Here is a 21,340-nt window from a genome sequence, read left to right as displayed (position 1 = left end):
TTTAATTCGTACGTATTAAGCATTGCAACTCACATGCAGAATTGAGTGAAATCGTCAGAGTTGAAGAGATATAGCGATGTGCTTGGGTCCACAACGTAAAATGGAGGCGAACATCAACAACTTTCCCTTTAGAATCATCTGGGTTTTTAGATGGTCTATTGAAAATCATTTGAGCGGATTCTAAATAACGAGAACAAAACGTCAATAATTCCTCCAACAAATATCCTTTACCAATGGAACCTTCTGGCGCAACTTTGTTACGCACATAAAACTTAAGTCTGTGTGTAGGTACTTTCCACATAAATCATTAGATGAATTTTACTATTTTTAAAAAAATGTGTTCTTACTTTAATAGATCTATGTGTTTTTAATTCAATAACTATAGCATACATTTCAACGGGATACATCCATCGATAATGAACGCGTCCTCCAAGCTTACATTCTGCAACTAAATGTATAGTCAAGTGTACCAAAACCGTGAAAAATAATGGTGGAAATATCATTTCTAATGGCACAATATGTAAGGTATTCTAGATTTCAATCGATCCAAATCTTCAAGCTGCAACTTTTTGGAACAAATTCCCTGAAGAATCTAGATAGCTTGATTAATGGTTCTATTACCTTCTTAGGTAATGACACACAAATGCAATTGGCAGAAACTGTTGCATCAGTATATGGCAATCATGACTCTTCATGCCCACTATAGTACAGTGTTAAAGCTTGTCACAACGTGAAACATTTGAAGAATAACCGTCTAGTACTTTTACATTTTGCATAACCTTTAACAAGTCTTCTTTCTCTTTATTACTCATTGTGAAAATAGCTAGAGGTAAATATGTCTTGTTTGCAGCTGTTATAACCAGATGGAGTTGTGGTCTCAAGCCCATTTCTTGTAAGTCAAGGCGTGCCTTTATGCTATTTTTTGATTTTGTATCAATATTTAACAATGCGCCTACAATATTATCCACTGCATTTTTTTCAATGTGCATCACATCAAGATTATGATGCAATAAATTATCTTTTCAGTAAGGTAAACTAAAGAAAATACTACGTTTCTTCCATGAGTGTTCCTTAACATTAGTCGACCCCACAACTCTTTTTCTTTTATGATTTGTTCTATCATTGCAATTTAAATAATCTAATTGTTCCAAAATTTCATCAAGTGTTGGCATAGTACATGAATGTCAATTTCTCGTGTACCATCAATTGTTTTTGCCATCATTATCCACCTATGATCACTTGGCAAGAATCGTCTATGCCCCACATAGGAAAACTCTTTTCCATGTTTCAGCCATATAGATCATGTGTTACCCATACAACAAGGACATGCTAAATGTAAAATCACCATACGCAGTAAAATCATTTATCATCCATATTAAAGCTGCGCGCATTGTAAAGATCTCTCTAGAGCAAACATCATAGGTTGATGCTCCAACCTCCCATAATTCCTTTAATTATGATATTAGAGGCTCTAAGTATACATCTATATTCATTGAAGGTGATAATGGTCATGGTGTAATCAACAATAGCATGAAACTTGATCATTTCAGGCACATCCAAGGTGGTAAATTGTAAGGTACCAACATAACCGGCCAGATACTATATGAAATGCTCATGTTACCAAAAGGATTAAAGCCATCTGCAGATAAACCAAGCCTAACATTGCAGGGGTCAGAGGTAAAATCATCATGTTGTGAATCAAACGTCGTCCAAGCCATGCCATCTGCTGAATGCCTTAGTACCCCATCATTATTATGGCTTATAGCATGCCATTTCATTTGCGAAGAAGTCTTCGATGACATAAAAAGCTTTTGCAACCTAGTTTTTAATGGAAACCACCGTGATATTTTCGCTGAACTTCTGTTACCTTTTTTAGACCTATCATCCATAGATTCTTTTTGCTTCCACTTTGACGCTTTGCATACCACGCATGTTTCCATATTCCCATTGTCCTTCCAAAATAACATACAACCATTGGGACATACTAAGATCTTCTCATATCCAATACCTAATTCATTCATGTACTTCTTTGCCTCGTACGTATTTTTAGGCAATGATGCTCGTGGTGGGAGCAACTCATTTACAAATTCAAGCAGTTCTGTGAATATGATATTACTCAATCCACCCAAACACTTAATAGTCCAGAGACGTAATAAAAATATAGTCTCTCTCTAAGGAGAGTTCCAGTCCTCGGCAAGGAGAGTCTCAAGTGAAGGGTGATGGATGAAATTGAAGATAGGTGGAATAAGCTAAGGCTTACGAAGGAAGAGGAAGTGGTCATTGAGCTCCCTCAAGGAGGAGAAGAGGAGATACAGTGCAAGGGTGATAGAAGTCTTATCGGGAAGATATGTTCGGATCGAGCTATTAGCAAGGAAGTCATAGCTAATGCAATGGGGAAAATTTGGAGAATCAGCAAACGAGCGGTGTTTCAGGAGGTGGAAAAGAACGTTTTTGTTATTACTTTTGCTAACCATGCTGATAGACAGAGGATCTTAGATGGTAAACCCTGGCTATTTGCAAGTATGCTATTTATGATTCTACCTTATGATGGAGACTTACAACCCAGGAATATGCATGTCGATAAAGAAACATTCTGGTTACAAGTTCACAATCTCCCATTAGGCTTTATGACAGAAGAGTGGGGTCATCGAATCGAAGCATCGGTAGGAGAGGTGCTGGATGTCGATGTTGATGAGGACGGGATAGGATGGGGCAAATGTCTGAGGGTGAGAGTTGAAATAAAACTACAAAAGGCCATAGCTAGAGGTAGAACTATAATGGCAAATGGGAAAAAGGTATGGCTGAGTTTTAAGTACGAGAAACTTCCAAAGATATGCTTCAGCTGCGGGTGGATCCTACACGGTGAAAACGGTTGCATGAATGAAGAAGAAGGAAACCAGGGTTCCAGTTCTCAGTTTGGTTCGTGGCTAAGGGCAGAGGACAGTTATAAACGACGGCCAATCCTTATTCCCTCAAATGCTAACTCAAACGGCCGTGAGGAAGGACAACGGGATCCTGTAAAGGAAGCCGGGGGCATCAAAGCAGAAGGTTCTATGGGAAGCACTGCGAGTAGGAGACAAGCTGAAGGTTTAGCCTTGAACCAAAACAGAGTGTGGTCCGGTGGCAGTGAGAACCATGGTATTGGAGGAGGAACGGTAACAGTGGACAAGAGGCGAAAGATTTTGGCGGGAGAAGGAGAGAAGACTTCTACAGAGGACGAGATTGATGGGACACAGTACGAGGCAATGCAGAGCGTAGGCATGAGTCTACACTGTGAAGGAAACATGCATGGGGACGAGGATCATACAGGGCAGGAAACAAGTGATGCATTGATGGGCTTAAATACAAAGGGCTTGGCAAAAGTGGCTTTGGAAAAATCTAAAACTAAGAACGGGCCCAACAAACAAACCCAAGAGAAGAAACAAGATGAAGGGGAAGGGCCGACGAAGGAAAGGGATGTGTCCAAAAGTCAGTTACTGGCAACGAATCAAACAGAAGGAGTAGCGACTTATAACCAAGGGAGTTGCAGGTGGAAACGCCATGCTAGAGGACAGGGATCAACTCCTACGGAGGGAGGTCTGCGACCGGGGACCAAGAGACCAGCAGAGACTAATGAAGAGGACCAAGTTGCACCAGCAAGGAAAAGACGAGGTAAAACTGTGTGCTACAAAAGTGATGGAAATGTCACTTCTAAAGCGGTGGAGTTTAGTGACCAGCCCCACCGAAGGCCATGAAAATCCTCAGTTGGAACTGTTGGGGGCTTGGGAACCCCCGGACAGTTCATAGCCTTTGTTTACAAACAAAGGAGAAAGATCCTGACTTGGTTTTCTTGATGGAAACCAAGTTGTCCCAAGCAAGAGCTACCAAGGTAGCAAGAAGGGCCAAGTTTGAGTGTTGCATGGCAGTAGATGCAGTAGGGAGGAGTGGTGGGTTGATGCTTATGTGGAAGCAAGAAGTTCAGCTAGAATTGATCAACTACTCTCAACGACATATTAACGTGTTAATGAAGAATGATGAAAGTAATTTAAACTGGGTTCTTACCTGTTTTTATGGTCATCCCGAAACAAATAAAAGGAGGGAAGCATGGCAGCTTTTACAATCATTTAATCCTAGTAATATGGGGTGGGGGATAATAGGTGATTTCAATGAGATTCTATCTCATGATGAGAAGGTGGGAGGAAGGATTAGATCAGAGAATCAAATAGGGTTATTTAGAGAGGTGGTTGAAAATTGCTGTCTTTTTTATCTAGGATGGGAGGGGTACAAATACACGTGGTGTAACAGACACGAGAATGAAACCTTCACAAAGGAGAGATTGGATAGGGGATTGGCCAATAAAAGATGGTTGGAGGCATTTCCAGATGCTAAAGTTAGTACCATGATGGCCTTATGCTCAGATCATAGGCCTATCCTACTGGAATGTTCAAGAGGAAGGGGGGAGAGGACACCTTTCTATCACCACTTCAAGTATGAGATGAATTGGAACAAGGAAGAAGGATGTAAAGATTTAGTTGCAGAAGTTTGGCAAAGAGGAGTCCACACTTTAAGGCAAAACAGCTGGTTACAAAGTAAGTTAGAGAGATGTAGCAAAAGGCTTCAGTCTTGGAGCAGGGACATGAGAAGGAACAGATGGGCAGCCATAAAACAGAAAACAGAAGAGATCAAACAGCTGCAAGAGGATGAGAGAGCAGATAATATGGGTGACCTCAAAAGACTACAAAATGAGGTTGGCTTTCTACTGGACCAGGAAGATGCAAGATGGAAACAAAGGGCCAAAGTCCATTGGTTAACACATGGTGATAGGAATACCAAATTCTATCACGCCTGTGTAAACCAAAGGAGAAAAAAGAACCTTATAAAGAAGATAGTAGATGGAGAAGGGAGAGTGTTAAGTTCAAAGGAGGAATTGGCATCGGGGTTCAAACTTCATTTCACTAAGGTTTATCAATCCTCTAATCCCACTGACAGGTCTATCCAACACTGCCTGAATGGTGTAGGACACAGAATCTCAAGGGGCATGAGTGAACTCTTGGACAAAGAGTTTTCTACTGATGAGGTAGCTACTGCTCTCAAACAAATGTCACCATTTAAGTCACCCGGGCCAGATGGATTCAGTGCTGGTTTCTTCCAAGACCATTGGGACATAGTTGGCCCTGATGTGGGCAAGGCAGTCCTAGACTTCCTCAGAACTGGTGAGATGCCCGTAGGATTGAATCACACTCTCATAGCCCTTATCCCTAAGACAAACTCCCCCAAGTCAGTTAATGATTATAGGCCAATCAGCCTCTGTAATGTGTGGTATAAACTTATCTCAAAAGTCTTGGCTAACAGGCTGAAATCAGTGCTGCAAGAGATCATATCCTGGAACCAAAGTGCTTTCTTACCTGGCAGGTTAATCACAGACAACATCATGGTGGCGTATGAGCTTCTCCACACTATGCAAACAAGGCAAAAAGGAAGGGAAGGCAGCATGGCAGTTAAGCTAGATATGTCCAAGGCTTATGATAGAGTGGAGTGGAATTTTTTGCAAACAATGCTCACCAAACTAGGCTTCAGTGACAAATGGAGGGGGCTAATCATGACATGTGTGAATTCTGTCACTTACTCAGTAGTGGTGAATGGGGCACCGGGGGACACTATTAGGCCAACAAGAGGATTAAGACAAGGGGATCCTCTATCCCCTTACCTTTTCCTCTTGTGTGCAGAAGGCCTAAGTACGCTACTGCATCAAGCTGAAGCTAGAGGCCTCATCAAGGGAGTAGCAGTCACAAGGGGAGGAAGAAGAATCAGCCACCTTTTGTTTGCTGATGATTGTGTTATGTTTTGCAGGTCAAAGATAGAGGAATGGTCCATCATTGTTCATTTGTTAAAAATCTATGAGGAGGCATTGGGACAAACCCTGAACAGGCAGAAAACATCCATCCTTTTTAGCTCAAATACCAACACAGCAGTGAAAGAGAGCATTTCCCAACAAGCTGAAGGAGTTATTTGTGATAGTTATAACAAATACTTGGGTTTGCCCACGACGGTTGGAAAATCCAAGTATAACACTTTCAGAGGATTAAAAGAAAAGCTATGGAGAAGGATTAACAGTTGGAAGACCTCCTTTCTATCTTCTGCAGGGAAGGAAGTCATGATTAAGAGTGTTCTTCAGGCCATACCTACATATACAATGAGCGTATTTAAACTACCAAAAAGACTCCTCAGAGAAATGGAAGCCATGATAGCAAAGTTCTGGTGGAACCACAAGAAGGAGGGCAGGGGTATCCATTGGAAGAGCTGGAGCAAACTTGGTGCAGCAAAAGGCAGGGGGGCATGGGGTTTCGAGACCTTAACTGTTTCAATAGAGCCCTTCTTGCCAAGCAAGGGTGGAGGATCTTACAGGAACCCTCCTCCTTAATGGCTCAAATTTTCAAGGAAAAATACTTTAAGACATGCAAATTGGTGGAGGCACAAGCAGGCTACTGTCCTTCTCAAATTTGGAGGAGTTTGATGTTAGTGATGGATCTGATAAGGGCTGGAAGAGTTTGGAGGGTAGGAAATGGAAAAAGCATAAGAATATGGAAAGACAAGTGGGTGCCTATACCCTCTACCTTTCAGATTCAGACCCCTATCAAGATTTTGGACCCTGATGCAACTGTGGATGAGCTAATTGAAGAAGAAAGCAAGTCATGGAAAAAGGTGCTTGTACAAACCATTTTTAAACCTGAGGAAGCTCAATGTATCTGCAGCATACCAATAAGCACAAGAGGGATGGATGACAAAGTAATTTGGGGGCTATCAGACAAAGGGACATTCTTAGTCAAGAGTGCATATTATACAGACCTAGAGAGAAAGAGACAGAAAACAGGAGAGACATCGAATGGAGAACAAAATAATAGGTGGTGGGGGAAGATATGGAAACTAACAAGCCCGGGTAAGGTGAAACAATTCATATGGAAAGCCCTTAATGAAATTCTACCAACAAGGAGTAACCTGTTCAAGAGAATGATAGTTGATAACGCCACTTGCCCAACCTGCAGCAGAGGGGAGGAAACAATATTACACGTGCTATGAGACTGTCCTGCTTCAGCAGATGTATGGTGAGAGGACTGCAGTCCAGTCAAAAAATGGAGAAGGAACTATGCTGACTTCAGAACACTATGGTCTGATTTTCAATCCAAGCTTGAAGAAGGAAAGCTTCACATAGTAACTGAGGTGCTCTATGGCCTATGGAAAAGGAGAAATGAAGCTGTTTTTGAAGGAAGGTTAAAAAGCCCTTATGTCACCTTTCAGTTGTCATTGCAGGAAGTAGAAGCAACCAAGCTGACTCAGGAAAATCGAGAGAGAGTCAAGCCAGACTAACAGCAATGATGAGAACCTTGTGGAGACCCCCCAGAATGGATTACATGAAAGTGAATGTTGATGCAACCATGGATAGAAATATGGGAAGGATGGGAATTGGTATTGTAGTAAGGGACTGTAATGGCGAGGTACATGTGGTGCTGGCCTCTCCCAACCAAATCATAAGGTCTGTTTATGTAGCTGAGAGCTGGGCCATGCTTCGAACTATTCAGCTGTGCAGGGAACTAGGCTTCAGGCAGGTGCAACTGGAAGGAGATGCTAAGTTGGTAGTGGACACAATCAATTCAAATACACAAGATTCTTCATGGGATGGACAAGTGATAGAGGACATCAAATCTGTTTTGAAAGCCCAGCCAGGGTGGTCAGTATCATTCTCGGGTAGAAGCAACAACAAAGCAGCGCATGACACTGCAAGACTAGCCTTATCTTTGGGCACTGAATGTATTTGGGTGGAGGAGGTACCACCTGAGGTCCTCCCTACAATTATTGCAGACAAAAATGTTTCTGTTGAGTCATATTAATGAAGTTTCGTTTCATTTCAAAAAAAAAAAAATAGTCCAGAGACGTACAATAGCACTAAACTTAGTTTGTTTTGTGCACCCTTCATATAATGGCTCATCAGCATCTTTCAATATATTGTAAAATTTATTAACTCTTTCGCTAGAACCTTGTCGATTTTCATTTTGCACTCCAGCTTCTCCACCATCCACACCTATTTCAGGCCCACCCTCAACTATTTTAGGATCAAACATAGGGAAAACATCATGTAACATGGTTGTCATCCCACTAAAGCCTTCATGTATTTGATTATTATTATTTTGGGCATCAGTCGCATGGTAAGATGCCTCCCATATTCTCTCCCCATGAGCATGCCAAATGGTGTAACTTTGAGAAATTACATAGCTAATCAAATGATCATATACCACATTGGGCATGAACATCTTACGTAATCCACATTTTCTACATGAGTAACAAATGATGAATCTGTAGCAGAATTCTCGCATGCAAACTTCAAAAACTCACTGACACCATTGACATACTCTTTTATATGTCGAGGTTTTTTCATCCAACTTTTGTCCATAGCTTAACTATATTTAAAGTATGAAAATAGAATTAAATGAGAATGCAAGATCATCAATAACTTAAAATATAATATGGAAAATAATTCAATTGTAAGAGTAAAGCAAAATAAAGCATAAATTTTGAATGTATAGAATAAATATGGAACTTTTATGCTTGTCTCAGGCATATGCTTCTTGGACTCAGTTAAGTTTAACAAATTGACTAATAAAAGCAAACGGCAATTTCTTTTATTACATCACAATAAGCATCACAATATTTTAAACTAATCCATCACAGTAAATTGCTCCATTGACCAAAAAGGGGGCATTAAACATTTTTAATATTTGAAATCATAGTTATGTATTGACTAATATATATATTTATATGCAAAAAATGCTATAACAACCCATGGAGAAGAAAAATGAAAAGACGAATTGCTTCTTTGTGTATCATATGTATGGGCAAATTCTAACATGGTTTTTAAGGGCTTCTTTGGTCACAGTTCAAACAGACAGTTGCAGTGTATCTTAGCAAGGAAACAATCATGCTCATCTACTTGCAAAACACAAACAAGTACATATCAAGGAACTGTATCAAGGTTCGAATATTAACCAATCACCATATATTTAGAAGGTATTAATAGCATATAATACAATAAACACAATCAAAACATAAGAATAGAGGCATGTTTAAAACGCAAACGGGTAGGAGCCAGAACTCAACAAACCAGGCGTGGTTCAAACGCTATACTAATGTGGGAGGTTTGAAGCCACAACGTTGTTCTTCTGTGATCTCTGCTACAACAATGATAAGATTCTATTTATTGAAAAAAATGATAAGAAGAAGCTGTGGTATATATAGTATTTATTTATCAACCTTGCTGCTAAAAAACTTTATCAAGGTTCAAATATTAACCAATCACCATATATTGAGAAGGCAAACACTAGCATATACTACAATAAAAACAATCAAAACAGAGGCATGGTTCAAACGCAAATGTTGTTCTTCGGTGATCTCTACTACATCTTATGGCAGCAGCATTAAACGTGGCTATCTGTTTGCACTGCTATGGAGTGCTCTATTTTGAGGGCACAAAATAAAGGATTTCCCGAACAAAAAGTGAAGGGATGTTGATTAGGTTTTTGAGATGCTGTGTGGAGGAGGCGATGGTTTGATCAGGGGAAAGTGAAGGGACATTGATCTGTGGAGGCGTTGCTCTGTGGGAAACATAATTCACGACATGAATGTGCACTAAACATTCAGAAACTCCTTATGGTGATTACTAAACATTCGGGAACCCTATTTCTATTAATGGGGAAGATAAAACGGTATCTTATACGTACATGTTTTATCACATATATAATATAATGTTTGTAATATATATATATATATAAAATATAATAATATAATGTTTGTAATATATATATATATATATATATATATGTATAATAATATAATGTTTGTAATGTATCATAATGTTGTATGCATATATAATATAATGTTTGTAAAAATTTTGTAATATTATATAATATTTGTTTGTATACATATATATTATACATATATATATATATATATATGTATACACACATGTAATGCATATTATACATACATATGTGTGTGTGTGTGTGTGTGTGTGTGTGTGTGTGTGTGTGACGTTGGCTTGAATTGCTATGACCTTTTAATTGAATGGTTAATGCGTATGAATGGTTTGAATTTTGTAAGATAAAAGATTAGTAATGAGAAAGATACCATCATTTAATTTTAACCTTATATTAAATTAAGAATATTTATATAAAAAAAATATTCTAAAAGGAATGTATCATGGTCCAAATGAAGTTACTATTTAAATTGTATAATATAATTAAATAAGATAGAGATGAAGAGCAATGAAAAATGTACCGTTATATTTCAACTTTATTTTAAATGAAGGGCATTTATATGAATATGAATTATTTCAATAAAAATAATTTAAGTTGCAAATCGTTGTAGAAGTATTATTATTTCATACAAACAGTACCTTATAAACTCAAAATAAAATTATGAAAAACTTTATAAATGATAATGAACTTCATCATTATGATAGATTTTATTATAAATTCAAATAGAACACTCCCCTCACAAGTGCATAAGACTCCTCCTCAATAAGTGGGCTTCGCACGTGAAAGATTTAATTGATTAGAATAAAATGTAGAGTCAAAGTTCAAATTTAGAATCACTATTATATAATCATGTGTAGAGTCAAAGTTTAAATTTAGAATCATTGTTATATAACCATGTGAAATCATTACTTATGGTGAAAACTTAATTAAACTGATGCACAATAGAACTAGGCTAATTGCGAACGCTTTATTTTCATATCAATAGCCAAGTTGCCCACTACAACATATAAGAGTATTTGTTGTACTTTTTTTTTTTCCACAGTGGGGAAGTTTGGTCATGTATCACTTGAAATATATACCTACCTATTCCGGCGATTATTAGTCACATCAATTGTGATATATATATATATATATATATATAGTATGGTATAACTAATACTATAGTGATTTATATAATAATTTATATATAGACTTAAAGTATATTACTAATAAATGATTAGGAGATATCCTATGATTTTCCATCATTAATTTAGTCATGTATCACTTGAAATACCTACCTATTCTGGCAGTTGTTAGTCACATCACTTAATGTGATATATATAGTATTGTATAACTAATATTATAGTGATTTATATAATAACTTATATATAGACTTAAAGTATATTACTAATAGTATTAGGAGATATCCTAATGATTTTTTGTGATGACCCGCTTTTGAGTGTATTTTCACTGAAATAATTATTTTTATTTTAATTAATATATTAGTTTAATTATTTTAATTTAATTGCATTTTAAAATTGGTTTTTAATTTATTTGATGTTGTGTTTTATTTCTTTAAGTTGTTTTGTGGTTTTTAATCCCTTTTCGGCGGTTTGTTTTGTTTTCCCGGAGTGAGGATTGGACCTCATTTCTTTTTGCAACTCTTTTCCTTTTTCTCTTCTTTTTCCTTTTTTCCTTTCTTTTTCTTTTTCCTTTTTCTCTTTTTTTCCTTCTTTTCTTTTTCTTTTTCTTCTTTTTCTTTTTTTCCTCCTGCTTCCCGCGTCGTCCCCCCCCCGAGCTCTCTCTCTCTCTTCTCTCTCCCTCACGGCCGAAACCTTCTCTCTGCCGGCCCACCGCCGTCCGGCCACCATTTGGCTCGCCACCGGTCCCATTCTCTTCGTCTCCCTCCGGCGCACCACCCCTCCGAAGCTCAGCCCCAACCGGCCGGCCGTTTGGCCGGAATAGCCCTCCAAAGCCTCCAGGAATTTTGCTCCGATCCGCCGCTGTCGCTCCACCTCCGGCCACCATTTCTTCACCACTTCATCACCGGTCCCTTGCCGTCCTAACCCACCCATTTCCGGCCTCCAACGACCACCGGAACAGCTCCTATGAGCTTAGTTTCCGATTTGCGTTTTCCGGCCATTTCCGGCGATTCCGCCGCCACCCTCGGCCAACCACCACTTCCAATAACTTCACAATCATCCCTAGACCATTCCCTATCAATTTCGTGTCCTAATTTGTCCCCGTTCAAAAGTGGGTTTTTCACAACCCACGGCCACAGTGAATTTTCACTGTGACGTTGCTTTTTCGGCGCCGTTTGCAACGCCGCGGGTTTTCTAAAATTGCCATATAGCGCTATAAGTATTTTCCAAACCCTATTTTCAGATTTAAATATATATTGCTCTTTCAATTATTTTATCTGCTGGTTGGTTGATTCCGGACTGAGTCCGAGGAGTTCGGGGGTGGATGGATGGAGGATGGAGTTGCTTGATTTATTGTTTTATGATTGGTTGCTTGTTTTGTGCGTTGATAATTGCATCTGCATGGGGCATGCACGGTTATTTTATTTTATTTGAGAAACCCTGTTTTGCTGACGTGAATGGATTTTCGGGTGCGTGTGTTTCACGAGCCCAAGCCGGGATAGGTTATTATCTCGGTGGAGCTCCTCTGGTCACTCGGGAGTGGATAATACTGAGTGAAGTCCCCTGAGTTGTCGCTGGGCGACGACGAGAGCGGGGCTAGAGGATGGCCTGGCCAGGTACGCGCGGGGCGCGAGTCTGGGCATCGCTCGTTTAGGTGTCACATGCGCGGTCCTTACCTGCGGTGTGACACTTAGCCAGGGTGTGCGGATGATCCCTAGGGGAGATCATGGTGCATGCATAACCGGTGTGTTTTTATGGTTTTCGGATGCGGGCCATTTTCTGGGAAAATGGCGAGTTTTGGTTTTGAGGCTTTTGATCCATTTTCGGGGAAAATGGTGGTTTGGGCCATTATCTGGGATAATGGTGAGGCGTGGTTTTCAAGAATATGTTTTTAGTGGGCCAAATGGGTTTTTGGCGTGCGTGGAAAAAATGTGGTTTTGCGGGGCATGTGCATTGGTTGTTCTTGCATCCATGTTGATTAAGTTCTATGTGTTTTTATCTGGTGGCGTTTGGGTTTTACTTACCTGCGGTACCATTTTTTGGTTCCGTAGCTTTTGGTGCAGAGTTCGAGGAGGAGCAGGAGGAGGCTGAGCCCGAGGATGCGGCTCCGCCGGGTTGCTGATGCTATGTCTTATCTTTGTTTAAAACTGTATTTGTGTTTTTGTAATATTTTATCTATGTACGTTTTAAACAGCTTGTATTACGTTAAGAAAAATTCTGGTACTTAGTTATGACTTTCGTTATCCGCTGCGTGTTCTTTCATGCACATTTGTTGCCTTTGCACACACTTGCCACCCGTCGATGGGATGGTGACCCGGGTTGTCACCATCCGGACGTCTCGATTTCTCCGTGTTCGGGCGTGGGGATTTGGGGGCGTCACATTTTTCGTTGATTTGGTCATGTATCACTTGAAATACATGTGACGCCCCCAAATCCTACGTACGGACACGTGGAAATCGAGACATCGGGATGATGACAACACGGGTCACCACCCTATCGCTAAGTGCCAAGTGTGTGTACATGCAATAAGTGTACAAATAAAAACACGCAGCGGATAATAAAAGCCTTATAACTAAGTACTAGAATTTTCTTTGTTTAATACAAACCCGTTTAAAACATACATAATAAAATATTACAAGTCTCAAATATCGTTTCAACACCAAACTACAAGGCATAAAACTCCAAATCAATACTCTGGCGAAGCTGCCTCCTCGAGCTCAGCCTCCTCCTCCTCCTCGACCTCTGCATCAAAATCTACTGTACCAAAATAGTGCCGCAGGTAAGTAACATTCAAAACGCCACAAGATAAAAATATATTAAACTCAAACAATATGCATGAAAGAATGCCAAATGCACATATTCTATAAATCCATATTTTTCTATGCGCGCAAAAAATCTCATTTTGGCCCAAAACATATCCTTTAAACAAAACCTTGCCATTATCCCAGATAATGGTCCAAAAACCAAACCATTAGAGCACTGTAGGCGAGAATCTTAGGCGAGACTTTACCACCATCCTTGCTCACCACCGTCCCTACGCATTTACTATAGGTGGGAATCACAGGTGGGATCCTACTACCGTCCCTGCTTACCACCATCCCTACGCCGCGTGCACCGTAGGCAGGAACCACAGGCAGGATTCTACCACCGTCCCTGCTTACCACCATTCCTACACATGCCTCTGACTCAAACCAGTCAATCCAATCGTTCACATATACCAAAAACATTTCTCGCTTGAAAGCCAAGTTTTCAAGTTCCAACACATGTACATATATGCAATGCACATCTCAAGACACAATTCATCCAATAAATAACAATATCAACAATAACCAAACACTCCGTCGTCAAATCCATCCGACCCCCGACTCCTTGGACTCAGTCCGGAATTAACTAACCAGTCAATGAATTTATTGAAAAAGCAACAATATATTTAAATCTAAAATAGAGTTTGGAAAATATTTATAGCGCTATATGATAATTTTTGAAGGATCAAGATGTTGTAAATGGCGGAGAAAAAGCAACGTAACAGTATAAAATACGTTGTGGCCGTGGGTTGTAAAATACCCACTTTCGAACGGGGACAAACCAAGACTTGAAATTGGTAGGGAATAGCCTAGAGATGTTTATGAAGTTAAAGGAAGTGAGTTTTGGCCGTGGGTGGCGGTGGAAATGGCAGTGGAAGTGAAAAAATGGCAAATCGAAGTTGAGCTCGTGGGAGCTGCTTCGGCAACGGATCGGGGCTGAAAATGTGTAGTTTAGGATGGTAAGAGGTAGGTGATGAAGTGGTGAAAAGATGGTGGCCGGAGGTGGAGCGACGGCGGCGGAAATGCACAAAAACCGTGTGGCTTAGATGGGCTCTCGGCCACAAACGGCGGCTCAGATGGAGGCGAAACTTGGTGGGGTGGTTCACCGGCCGAAGGGGGAGGTTTCTGGGTGGGTGGTGTCAGTCACGTCACCGGCGAGCGGCAGTGCTGGGCTGAAGAAGCAACCGGCTGCAGAGGAGAGAGAGAGAATGTGCAGCGTGCGGGAGAGAAGAACAGAAGAAGAAGGAAAAAAAGAAGAAAAAGGAAAAAAGAAGGAAAAGAAAAAGAAAAGGAAAAGAGAAAAAGAAAAAGAGAAAAGAAAAAGAAAAGATGGGGAAAATAAATGAGGTCCAATCCTCACTCCTGGAGTTCAAAAACTGATCCGACGAAAACAATTTTAAAAACTATAAAATGACTAAATTAATTTAAACACCACATCAAGTTAAAATATAATAAATAACTAATAAAAACTAAGAACTAAATTTTAAATCCAAAAACAAACTAAATTAAATTACACAGCAATTTAAATTCAAAACGATAATTAATATAAAGAAAGCTCCATAAAACAAATATCACAACTAACTAAATCCAATTAAATACAATAATTTAAAATAAAAGAACTAATATACTAATTAAATTAAAATACTCCTTCAGTGAAAATATACGTAAAAAGGGAATGTCACAATACCTACCTAACCCAGCGGTTGTTAGTCGCATCAATTGTGATGTATAAAGTATTGTATAACTAATACTATAATGATTTATATAATAATTTATATACAGACTTAAAGTATATTACTAATAGTATTAGAGTGTTAGTATAAGACCATAAAGTATAAATTGTAATTAATATATATTATATGCTAATGTATATTAGTATTATTAATTTATTTATGCAATTTTCAAAAGGAATATATTAAGAATTTATTAAGCAATAAAATGTTATTAATATATATATTATATTTAAAGCATATGATCAAATAAATATGATAACATTATCATGTTTAAGATTATAATAATATTATTATATATATATATATTTTATATTAACATAAAATGTTATTAACATTATCTAATATACAAGGAAAGAAGAAGAATAAAACAGGTAATGTGTATTAAGTGGTGGCATGCGTACATATAACCATATATATAAGCTCCCTCAAAATATTAATGTCAACACAAAAACTAATGAAAATTTAAGTTGGCGCCAATCTCCCTGCCGAAATTTTTTAAGAGAACTTAAATTTCCCTCTCTTTACTTAATATACTTGAACCCATCCTCATTCCCTCGCATAAGCGCTGCCCTCTTTTCCCTCAATATTCCACCCTAATTAGTGGCTCTTCATTTGGAATTATTTTTGCATATTGCTCCGATCAAATCTCCCACTCCAAGAGAGAGAAGCTACCGCAGCCAGCCTACAACCATGTGTGGAACACTCGTTTCACTGCTTTTTCTGTCACCGCTCCAATGAAGCCCCATCATTTCTATCACTGTTTTAGAAGCTTGTATTTTAATTGCCTTTTCCACTACAGGAACGCATCAAGCAAAACTTAGTTATCTCTAACAATAAAGTCTGCCCGTTGGAAACTCAAGCTTGCCTCTACAAATGGAAGATGTTGGCTGCCACGTATCATAGTTTCTTCTAGGTAATTTCATCTTAGTACGGACATGTCTTTGAGCTTGCCTCTCATCCCTGCTTGTATTTAAATTATGGCTTCACTTGGTTGGGTTTTAATGCTTTTAATGCTGTACATTGAGATGCCAATCAATTGTTGCAGATGGAGACAAAGAAGCAAACGGTGCATGGCTCACCGTTTACTATTTTGGCTCATTAGGCACCGTTCGGTGCTTTTGTATTGTTAGGCACCTCCCCACCTCCCCAAGAATCATGCAGCAAATTGCTGCAATGTAGTGATCTGCTCTCCTATAAATAGGAGAGCTTAAGTGTGAGGAGTGTGTGTGCAGCAGAGAGAAAATAGAGTGCTGCGTGTGTGCAGAGTGCATCAAAGTGGGTGAGAGAGAGATTTCTATAAAAATCATTTTATAGTGAAATTACAGCAGCTGTGGATGTAGGCAATTGCCGAACCACATTAAATTTCGTCCCTTCTTTATTTAGAATCGTCTCTGTGTCAGAAAAGCTCTCAACATCAATAACCATGATCATGGTGCATTGAGACAATTTGTAGTTCCAGTTTTATATATCCTGTTTAGTACAATTTTTTTTAAGCCCCAAGTTTTTAGCTATAAGGGGGCAGCAGGGATGTGTGAAAATGTCATAAGAGATTTCCATTGTCAGCATTGGGATGCAGGCTGCTTGTATTTTCTCTTCTTGCGAGCTACATGTAGTATAGATGTATATTGACTAATTGAAACAATAGTAGTAGCTATCACTTTATATGGTTTGGTGCTAAGAAGACGGGCCAAAATTATTTCCTCCATCAGCGTCATTATTAATGTAAATTTTGTTCCTTTTTGGTGCAATCAGTTTTGATTTTGACCATATAATTTCCTTTATTGACTTATTTTAATTTTCTAGTTTGATGTTCTTCTGAATTCATCCTTGTAAAAGAGGCTATCTATATTGCAGGATCCAAAGCCCAACAAGTTGGTAGCATCAGTAGATCTACTGACCCTGCTATATATGAAACTTGTTGGTACTGACCCTGCTATGAAATCTTTTTAGAGTGAAGCTGCAAAAGTGGAACAAAAGGGTGAATTCCAAAGAATGCAAAAAAATAAAACAGAGAGAACAAAGATAAGAAAGAACATTTCAAAGAATGTAGAGACAAAAGGGTTAGAAATTTGTGTCACCTAAAGTCTCTTTAGGAAATCCATTTTTTAGCATGCCTTAAGTGAATCCAAGAGAGCAAGCATCCTAAGTAAAATTTAGTTACCTTAGTTTGTGATCCAATTCAGTCCACGTTTTTACATTAAAATATTTCAATAATTATGGTCAAGTTTTTCGATATATGAAATCTTTCTTTAGGGATATGAAGAAAACCACCCTAGTGTCCGTTTATAATCTTGCAGTGCTCTCTTTGGGATATTTTCGCCTTCAAAGTTGGAAAAATTAACACCTGATGTACGACCAAATAAATCAATGAAGAGGTACATAATGGGCTATCTAGGACTTCTCATCAGAATGTTAAACACATACAAAGAGGGTGGGGGGGTGAAGAAAGAACACTAAAGCCAGAAATAATTGTTCAATTGAGAAGAAACACCTAGATGATGGCATCTGCTCAGGGATGTTAGTTTTTGTTATCCTTAAGTATTGCAACTCACATGAAGTCAACTTATTTGCATAAATTCCTTGGTAAGTTATTTTTATTTTTCCACTAATTTTATGCTTAATCCTTGAAACAATTTACATTTTGGATATGATTAGATGGAAATCCATACGGCCTTCTAGTGCACATATTAACAAGGCCCTACTGGGTTTTATAATGTCTGAGATAGGATTTACATCATCTATGTTTCTTGATAATCTTTCTTGATAATCTCCCTTGGAGGTATTACAATTGAGAACTAATATGATCTTTCTAGATTTTTAATCTCTATGTTTTCTTAAATATATAAAAAGTTGCTCTGATTCTATGTACTTAACCTGATTTACATTTTTTAGATGTTGTTATGCAATGAAAAATGTATTGAAAGATTGAAGTGCCCAAGGTATGCTCTGTTGTTTGGGATTTACAGTAGGATATATACAAATGCAGATCATTTTAATCTTCCCCATTGTTTGAATCTGGACTTTTCTGCTTTCAGCTACTAGATTAGAAGCTCTCAACCAGCTTAAAGATTGCATGATATTGAATATGACCCAAAGAAACATTTTGCAAAGAATCTTAAAATAATTATTTTTGTAGTTGATTAATTTTACTTAGAGATTTTGTCTGTTTAAACATGATTTCATGAGTATTGGTTTTGTTTTTGGTTAGTTAGACTAATAAGATTGATTGGAATTACCTGTATGAATCAAGTAAATAGTACTTTTACAAATGAGATTCAAGCTTTCTTAGATTTATGAGGCATGGTTCACTCACATGAGAGGTTTGCACAATGTGGTTTTTAAATGCTACCTTGTGCTGTATGACATTTACAGGTTTTGAGTGTTATAACCTTGACTACATTCTAAGAAAATGTACCATCCATTTATACATATAACCTGCTATGTTTTATTCCTTTAACATATATTACTCTCTCTATTAATTTAGTATAACTTTTTTGATCTTTTCCAGGCTCAATGATTGCATAACAATTTCAAAAACTATTGGATAAATGTGAAGAAGAACTACCCATGAAAGAAATGGTTCTAAAGCTAATGACAAACACAATGTGAAGAACTTTCATGTGCTTTGATTTGTAATTTTTTTTATTATATGAATAATGACACATTATATCATATTTATTATTAATTGATATATCATATATTTTTTTAATGTGGGATATCATATTATTGGTGCATTCTAAATTCCATTAATTAATGCAATGAGCCGGTAACATATTTGTAGTGGTGGTTATATTAATGTTGTTAATTTAAAAAATGTGCCGGCAACGAATTAATGTCAGTGTTTACAATAAATGATGTTAATAAATTCTTTGGCGGTCCATGTGGGAGGAAAAGTCTTTGGCGAGATGGGAAGCCGATGGGTGGTGATGGTTGGGCTGTGGCGGTGGTGTTTGACAGAAGGAGAAGTTACGGTGGGGGAGGGGAATTGGGAGTAGAGAGAGAGAGAGAGGGCAGCTAATGGGGGAAGGAGAGAGAGAAGGTAGAAGAGAAATAAGTGTAGGCTATTGTCTAGGCCATTTCAGGGTTTCTAGATCTAATCCAACGGTAAGGATTTTATGCACTTGAAAATAATTAACTAATTAATAGAATAAAATAGAAATACAATAAAGCTAAATAAAATTCAAATTTTGTTTCATCAAAATTAATCATCTTTATCATAAAATAAAATGACGAGTTTTATAGATAGAATATTTTAAATAAAATAATTTTCTAAAACTATATTATTTTCGATCTTCAAATATAGAAAAGCTTATTTTAAAGTTAGGCTTGTTTTAATAATATAAAAAATACCCCTCCTTCAAATAATTTTGGACATTTAAAATATTTCAAAGACTTTAATTTCACCTCAAAAAACTAAAATGTGCTAGAATTAAATCTTTTCATTTATGTCCTTTTGCGGAGATTTATGTCTTTGGAATTATACCTCTTAAATCATGACACATGTTCTCCATTATACACAAAAAAATCTCTACACCCATCATACTCATAATTCTTGTACTTCTACTTCAAGGTTCATTCTTATTATGCGATAATGTTGAAGAATTTCTAATTTTAAAAAGATCGTTCCATAGGTTTTCCTTGTGCCGTTCTCTTACCCATGTGTCTTCTATTGATTTTTATGTGTATCTTTTCTAGTGATCATTAGTTTTTCTTCTCGATTGAACAAGACTAATTATAAAGAACTACACATTATCTTTTGTTCAACGTGGGGAATTCAATTGATAGGCTTGTGACGTTTTGTATTTGCTTTTATAGACAAATTTGACTTTGCATACTGTTCATTGCTTCTGTTGCCTCTGGTTCTAAGCTTTTCTATCCAATTGTTAGCAAGAATTGTTTCATTGAATGTATAAATGAAGAGTGGTAAGCCAACATTAATAGATCAGTACAAATTCATCAATATGTCATCAATTAGTTTTTTCATATTCTTATTATTTGAGTCATTGTTTAAAACAATTTCCAAGGTGCTGGAAAACGTCCTACAATAAACAATTGGTATAGGGCTCTTCCATTAGAAGAAAAAGAACATATACAACCGGAAAAGAGAGAACGATATCTTCAACAAAACAATTCTACGAATGATGCTATTCAAGAAGAAGAACAATTTTTCTCCCAACCAATCCTTCATGGTGAAACAAATGTGTTAGAAGGTGATGTAGAATTTGTGCAAAATGGTGAGGAGGTCAGGCCAATTTGTACAAAAAGACAATGCATCCTTTGTGGTGATGTTGGGACCAGTGACATATCATTTGCAGAATAGATTGAATATTGTTCTGGTCTTGATACTTTTGGATTTTCCTGTCGTCTTCGACACCTGGGGCAACAAATACATGTATTGATAACGTACATACACCTGGTGAACTTCCGGTCGAGTAGGTTTATTGTATATCCTTTGTTTTTCACTGTACTTTCCCATCAACCCTCTTTTCTTTTCTTTTTTTAATTCAACATGCTCAATCTTTTATTTAATAGGCTGCTTCTTTTTTTCAAAGTCAACCCAACTTCAACACAAGGATATCAACAACTTCTCGGGGTAAGGAAGGTGTATAGAATTGGGTCGTAATTCTCTCTCTTCTTTCTTCCTTGTATGCAACTTCATTCAATTATACCTCTATTGAAAATCATGGCACATTTAAGAGTTTTCTTCATTCCTTTGGTCTTTGTTTGCTTTCCTGCCATAGGAAAGCAGCAAAAAGAAATATATCTTCAAGAAAGCAATTTTACGAATGATGCTATTCAACAAGAAGAACAATTTCTCTCCCAACCAATCGTTCATGATGAAACAAATGTGTTAGAAAGTGTTAGAAAGTGATCTACAATTCATGCACAATAGTGAG

At 37.7% G+C, this 21,340-nt stretch overlaps 1 protein-coding gene and 1 long non-coding RNA gene across 3 annotated transcripts; both read left to right on the top strand.

Annotated features, from left to right (window-relative positions):
* The first annotated feature begins 2,219 nt into the window (after window positions 1–2,219).
* Window positions 2,220–3,734, top strand: LOC122310195. Its single transcript, XM_043124073.1, has one exon. The coding sequence runs from the start codon at window positions 2,220–2,222 to the stop codon at window positions 3,732–3,734; it is 1,515 nt and encodes a 504-aa protein (XP_042980007.1).
* Window positions 3,735–15,919: 12,185 nt separating this feature from the next.
* On the top strand, window positions 15,920–19,152 carry LOC122309382. 2 transcript variants are annotated; one of them, XR_006242424.1, is made up of 2 exons: window positions 15,920–16,356; window positions 18,952–19,152. It is a non-coding gene; the product is annotated as an uncharacterized LOC122309382 (long non-coding RNA). The 2 variants fall into 2 exon arrangements; XR_006242425.1 differs by having other exon boundaries at window positions 17,298–19,152.
* Window positions 19,153–21,340: the final 2,188 nt, after the last annotated feature.

This window comes from Carya illinoinensis, chromosome 5 (assembly GCF_018687715.1).
Source record: "Carya illinoinensis cultivar Pawnee chromosome 5, C.illinoinensisPawnee_v1, whole genome shotgun sequence".
Taxonomy (NCBI): domain Eukaryota; kingdom Viridiplantae; phylum Streptophyta; class Magnoliopsida; order Fagales; family Juglandaceae; genus Carya; species Carya illinoinensis.
The sequence above is the reverse complement of the archived record's forward strand: the minus strand, read 5'-3'. Positions and strand labels throughout refer to the sequence as shown.

Coding starts and splice junctions, on each gene's coding strand:
- LOC122310195 (XM_043124073.1), top strand. CDS start 2,220: ATGGATGAAATTGAAGATAGGTGGAATAAGCTAAGGCTTACGAAGGAA.